General features: G+C 49.4%; 1 protein-coding gene across 1 annotated transcript in view; it reads right to left on the reverse strand.

Moving 5' to 3' along the window:
* The window catches only part of SRPX (sushi repeat containing protein X-linked), a gene marked incomplete at both ends in the record, with an annotated part of 44,883 nt that extends 39,853 nt beyond the window's left edge, over window positions 1–5,030 (reverse strand). The window contains one exon of the mRNA XM_082337967.1: window positions 4,961–5,030. Within this exon, the coding sequence (XP_082194093.1) occupies window positions 4,961–5,030 (70 nt within the window). The remainder of the gene's footprint in view (window positions 1–4,960) is intronic.
* Window positions 5,031–6,811: the final 1,781 nt, after the last annotated feature.

The following is a 6,811-nucleotide window of genomic DNA, read 5'->3' on the forward strand; positions in this document are numbered from 1 at the left end:
ACTCACCAGTTTCAAACAAATGAATGCCATCAAGAATCGTTACGATACGCATCTTGCGTGTTTTGGGTGGTGGTGGTGGTGGGGGGGTGATCCCCCTTGAAAATAGCTCATAATGACCCATCTCACAAAAGCAACCCAGAACATGCATCATTTCAAGCATTCTCATTTCTTTTCGAGCTCTATGCACTGAGCAAAACTTGGTCTCTCAGAGCAGCTAACCTAAACCCCACTGATGTCATCTGTTCTCAAATGATGGCACAGTTTCATTGAGTAGGCAAAAAGCATGAAGTTATACAAAGTGTATCTGCTCAAACGGCAAAAACCTTTGCCAAAAATGCCCGACTGCCCCCAGCTTGAGTTGCACAGGCTGGCGGAGGCTCAGCACTCCGGCACAGCTGGGGGTGTTTCCCTCTCCCAGCCTGTAATTTGCCCTACAGACTGCCGGGAGGGGAGAGCAGCTCTCCCAGCTACTGAGCTAACGTTCAACAGCTGGAACCAGGGCATTAAAGACCCACAGAAGGCCAGCTGAAAGACACAGCACCATCCAAAGCAATAAAATGGGTCCCACCCTCATTACTTATTTCACGCCAAATAGCACAAGAAGGTAAAGGAAGCTATCCCAGATAAACTTATGTGAGCCGCGTCCTGATTTGGCCTCGCCAGCGGGCTTCCCTCTCCCTGGAGGTTTGCAGCAACTCATTGCGAGATCACACATGAAGCCGCCACCTTACCCACACCCAGGGGCAGCTGAGAAAGCTGGGCAGCCCGCCTCAAAGTCAAGAGCTAAGTTAAAAAATGGAAGCAGGAGAAGAGAAGAGAGTTGAAAACTGCCACCCGGGCTAGAGAAGAGATGATGTTTCCAGCAATGCAGAGCCAGAACAAGAGTAGGTTTGGGACAAAGCCATTTTGGAAGTCTCTCCTGTACTGCGGAGATGCCCGGGAGCCCTGGCCGGGGCCCGGACCTGGGCCCTACTGCATCAGCACCTGAACAAACAGGGATCGAGGTGAGGGATCCTGCCCAAGGTCTTACACGCGAGGAGTCAGGCAGCAGGGATGGGTAGGATGAAGCCCAGGACAGCTGGGGAGAGAAGGAGTCCGCCCTGATGGGCAAAAACAGGCCACGGTCGTCTAATGTTTCCTGGAGGCAAAGAACGGCTCCCAAAAGTAACCAAAAAAAGAGATGCTGTTGAGAAGGATATGAAGGAACACGAAATAGCTGCTTTTGCAAGGCAGCATCTGCTAAGTGCTAGGGAAGAAAGCACAAAAATAGCACTAAAAATAAAAATCAGGAGTTGGTGATGAAGACCAGCCAGACAAACCGGGGAACTGCAGCACAGCCAGTCCAGTAACTTCTGTTTAGGAAACAAGCAAAAACCCATGAGCAACACTTTCTCCTCAAATAAGCCTTTCAGCAGAAAAGTTTCATTTTAACAGTAGTCCAGCACCAAGGTATTTTGACAGACTCACTGCGGCATGCTGGTAGCGGGCTCTTAACGTGCTCCCATGCTAAACGCATTCTCCCTCCATCTTCACAGAACTGAAGATGGAGATGCAATTTTAGACATTTCTCTAAAGGAAAACCCCTGCAGCTGCCAAGAAACTCTAGTTAGAGATAATAGTGGGTGGAGGAAGGATTTCTTATCATCCTGATGTTGCACTTGACAGAGCTTTACTCTCCATGTAACTACTCCTTCCATGTTTCTGTGCATTATGTACATGGCAAAGACACCATTTATTTCCTTGAGCACAACAAAATCTTGTCAAGACTGTTCAGGCAAACCAAAGGAAGATATTGGCAAAGCTGAGCTTCCCATATGTATTAACTTGGGGAAATTTAATTTATTTCCATGGGTGTCTCAAGAAATACAAAAATCTTTTCTCTCTTCATGTAAAGATATGCCGAATGACGAGTTGAAGTGGTTTTAAACTCTGGCAGAGCTCTTAAGTGGCTATTTCAAGATACAGATCAGAATCGCTGAAGTTAAAACCTATAATTTGGAGCCACTTTCAAGGTATTGCAGCATAAATTTTCAGTTCGAACCACCTTAACAGTGCCCTTTAAATATAATCAATAGTTAGTAACAGTGGCAGAGAAGTGCCTGCCAGCCACCCATGTCCTGTATGCTGAGCTGCATCTACCGCATCCGAGCGCTCAGATGCTTCATTTACCGCACTGAAAAAAATTAAGCGAATGCCTTGTGAAACGGACGATCCCCAACACACCGTAATTTTTAACATTTAACATAACTTGAAACAGCAAATTAAAAAAAAAAAAAAAAGCAATCAACAAAGCCATTTCAGAAGCAGAAAAATTAGCCAAGTATTTAGAGGAACATCTGATTTGTTACCCCAGCTGGGGAAAAAACATTAGGACTTTGGAGTCACTGAAGAGCTCAAAGATCGTATCTCCCTCTTTAGTCCTTAGGGAAAAGGTTTTAAGCTTGTTTTAACTTCCAAAAGGCGCATCTCTCAAACGTTCTTGAAGAGCAAAGAGACTTTTCTCTGAGTGGTGCCATCAGAGTGGCTTCGTCAGCGCATCGCGGCCTTTGAATGGAACGACGTAAAAAGACCATGGGCATCCTTTCAAGATTTGAAACTACAGTTACAGGTAACACAGCAGCTGCTTCAAATGCTTTTAAGTATTTTAAGAATTTTAATTCAGATATATTTCAGTTGCCTTTCTTATGCCAAGGAGATAGTTAATTCAATTACAGTTTCACAGGCAGAATACTGTCTTGATTTTTACTGCCTACAATTGAATATTGATCACAGAACTCTGTTTACAGCACGTAAATTATTTCTATTTATTGTGGTGTTCACTATCGTCCTTGGGTTATGAAACACAAATGTTCTACGCTAAAAACTTCAGTGTTACCAAAGTATGAATTCGAAAGTTGATTAGACTATTTCTCATGTTTAGATAACAATCTGCTACTGAAAATAAGCATTTTGTATGAATCTGAAATAGACTGTTTCGCTTTGTCTACAAAATAGCCAAGTGTCAACTTCCCAATAACAGCTCACTGAGGTATGGCATGGATGGTCTGCGTTCAAGAGGGCCACATATACACACATCCTACAGAGATTTTTTTTGAAGAAGTCTACTTTAGTCTACTGAATGGCATTCTGTACCTAATATGCTCAGTTACATACCAACACAGTACCATTAAAGAAAATATTTATTTACAGTTTCACTAGAGTTCATATTGAGAATACAGATTTGAAAGAATATCACATTTTCTCCATCAAAAACAAACAAACAAAAGAAATGGAACATGAAACCTTGACTTTATTAGGGTTTACAAATACAGCTGCTGATGATTTAAGCTCTTTGGAGCCTTTGACACTAAGCATAAGAGGAAAATTGGACTTTCAAATGAGTGAAAGCTGAAACAAGCAGGCTATTGTGCAGCCAACTTGAAGATTACATGCAAAAAAACAGATCTTTGAGATTGGAGAAATTACATTTGGCCTTTTAGGAAGAAAGAGATGGACAGGATATTAGCATCCTCTGCAAACTAATTGAAGACTAACATTCACATGAACCGCAAAATAAAGCATTCAGTCATCTTCCTAAGAAAATAAAGAGAGTTTGGCAGTACAATAGCCCTCAGAGAAATGCCAGGACAGAAACTTTTGTTGTCTTTGTTGATTTAGCAAGTGATGTATCCAATACCTTAGTGTTTTCTAAAGAAAGAGCATAAACTTGTGCTCCAGCATCTTTCCTGTTGGAAAGAAGCCACTTGAAGCACGCCAACAAAAATAAGAAAAGCTAACTTCAACTCACAAATACCATCATTATGCCATTTTACGCCTCTCCACGGGAGCTATGTCCTAAGTAGGGATAGCTCCTGGGTACAAAAAACCAGGTACCACCAAGGAACTGAGGTTCTCCGCATGCACAGCTGTGAATTTTATCAGACACCTTTCTCACCTGTTCATTGCCTCGCTTCACTGTCAACCCACAGTAATGCACCTTCATTTGAAGCAATACCCACTTACTTTGAAGGCTCTGTTCTGACCACAAATTTTCATTGACTACACCTGTTAAGCCACCCCTGCATGCCAGTTTGCACTGGCTTTGCTGGCCATGTCTGCCAAGTCAGCAATGTTAATTCTGACAAGATGCAGCTGCTTTAAAAGACCAGGCAGACCTACATGCCAATTTCCTTTTGTCATGGAAATGGACGTAAATTTGAGCTTATTTCAAATTTTGCTAAAGGAAATGCAAATAATTAGAAGTGAAATAGCATAAGCGTACTTTTTTTTTTTTAATTACTAGAAGCGTAAGAACCCAGCCAGATTCACCCTTTCATTTTTCACACTGAAAATCGAGATTAGCTTTCTGCACAGCACTCACACATGGGCAACAAAAACCGGTGATGGACTTCCAAGTGCCAAGGTCCTGGAGCCAGGGCTGGCAGATCAGACATATACTCGCCCCCCCCTTTACAATTAAGGACAACACAGAGTCTCTGTTCTACTTAAGCAAAGAGAGGGCGTCTTCTCCTTTCTCAGTCCTCTCTAAGTTTGCCAGGATAACGTCACGGAGGTGCAAATGCGATGCCCCGTGTGAAAACGCGATGGGCTACCGCCACCCTGCACGCCGCACGCTTAAACCCGAAACAGCTCCCAGTTTCAACCGCGCCAATGAGCCGGGACTCCAAGCGGAGCATCAGGCTCCGTCGGAGCTGACGGCCGTCCCGGGACGAGCCACGGGAAGGACGAGACAAAGCGCTCCGGGCTGGCAGCGAGCAGCCGGGCCCCGCAGGCCCCCCCGGGCGGCCGGGCACCGCCGCGCTCCCCCGCCGCCCCGGGCCCCGGCGCGGCCGCGGGCGGGCAGCGCTCCCCGGCCCGGCGGGAGCAGACGGCTCCGCGCTCCCCACTCCTCCCCGCTGCCGCCCCGCCGCGGGGGGCTCCCCGGCCCCCGCCGCCCCCTCCCTTCCCTTCCTTTCCCTACCCTCGTACGCCAGGCTGGGGCAGGCGCCCAGGGCGAGCAGCGCGGCGAGGCGCAGCCAGCAGCTCCCCATGCTGGGCGGCGGCGGCGGCGGCCCTTCCCGGCTGAGGGCTGCGCGGCAAAGGGGCAGGCGGAGGAGGAGTGGGACGGAGACATTCTCCGAGCGGGCTCCCGGGCGCCGCCGGAGACTCCTCCTCCCGCCGCCACCGCCGGGGCAGGCCGCCCCGCCCCGCCTCCCGCCGGGACCGGGCGGGCAGGGCTCGGGCATTTGGCTCTGGCGTGGGTTTGCCCCGCGGCTGCCCCCCGAGTGGCTCCTCCCGCCCGCGGGCGGCGGCGCGGCTCCGCTCCGACGTGGCCTCCGGGCCCGGCCCGGCAGTGCCCCGGCCCGGCGGTGCCCCGGCCCGGCGGGAGCCGGGGGCTCCCTCGCCCTGGTGCGCGGCCTGGGGTCCCCCGCCCGGTGCCGCCCCCGGACCTCAGCCAGGGCACCGAGCTGGCCGGGGCGGTGTCGCCTGCGAGGCTGGGAGGGAGCCAGCCCCGGCGGCGCCCTCCCGCCGTTGCTGGCGCTGGGGCTCCCTTGGGCGAGGGGTGATGGGGGGAAGAGCCGTGCTCCCCCCGCTCCCTTCCCGGGCGGCCTGGGAGCAGGCAGGGAAGGCGGGCCGCTGCCGGCTGCCACCCGCCCGGGGCTGCGGCGGCTGCCGGGGCAGGCCTGCGGAGTTTTGCGGGCCTGGAAAACACTTTTCAAGATAAACTGCTCCAGTTGCTCAGCAGTTTGCAGATGGCCAGCTTTAAATGTTCAAAAATCATGAGTCAGATCCTCAAGTCATGAGATTAAGAAAAAAAGTTGGAAGCCTTCGCATTTCCCATTAACTTTTTGAGCTGCTAGGTTGTTGCGGGGTCACATTTTCAGGCTGTCTTCCATAACCACAAAAAGTAGAGGCTTTTTTTCTGCCTTCCAGATGAAAGCGAATTCCCCAATCACTCATAGCCTATGAAAGCGAGGGCTTCAGGCAGAGCATCAAATGTGCCAATACTTTGGAATTAAGTCTGAGATCTGTCAGCCCTGCAGCTTGACTACAGCTAGACTTGGATATTAATTTTTTTTTTTTTCCACTTTCCACCATTAGAGGTAGCATCTAATGCACCCTATAAACTGGCGAAGGTGCGGGGAAGCACTGGCCCCGGCTGGTGTGCTGCCTGTAAAGACTGTGCATGCTGGGGCAGTGGTGGGGAGAGACCCCAAGGGAGTTCCTAGGGTCCCACCGGCATGCTGCAGTATTTGCAATGAAGCACAGACAAATAGGGAAACACTATGTAGTAAGTAAAAGAATATTTCTTTAACAATAAGAGACACCAATTTTCAGAGAAAGGATAGTCATCGCAAGGGGAAATGTTAGTTTGGAAACTGAGGAAGAAGAGACACGAGTTTTGCCTACCTTTGAGGCTGGCTGTACCAAAGTGGCCCTTGCTGGTAATTAGAATAAAAATCTGGGTGGGAGCTATGTTTGGGAGCGGCCTCCAAAACGTTTTCTTCTAATCAGAGTTTTTGTTTGGATCAGGAGTGCACCTGAAGTATACCTCTCCACTCGAATCCACTGCTTTTGGTGTCCCAGACTGAAACGTGCCCCAGGAGGGAGTGCACCTCCTGCACCCGCGGGGCCAGGCAAGAGCTCCTCCTGAGTAAAATACCCGGATGGGCATGGGTAGGCGCTGGGCCCTCAGCACCAGCTCTGCTCCAGTGCAGATGCAGCTTGAGTATGCTAGGCTTCAATATTCAGTCTTAATCACTTTGTTTTAAAAAAAAAAAACCTAACAAAACCAACAGTGGTGTCATCTGAGCCATTGCTGTTTAACAGC

Source organism: Platalea leucorodia (genome assembly GCF_965183815.1).
Source record: "Platalea leucorodia genome assembly, chromosome: 2".
Classification (NCBI taxonomy): domain Eukaryota; kingdom Metazoa; phylum Chordata; class Aves; order Pelecaniformes; family Threskiornithidae; genus Platalea; species Platalea leucorodia.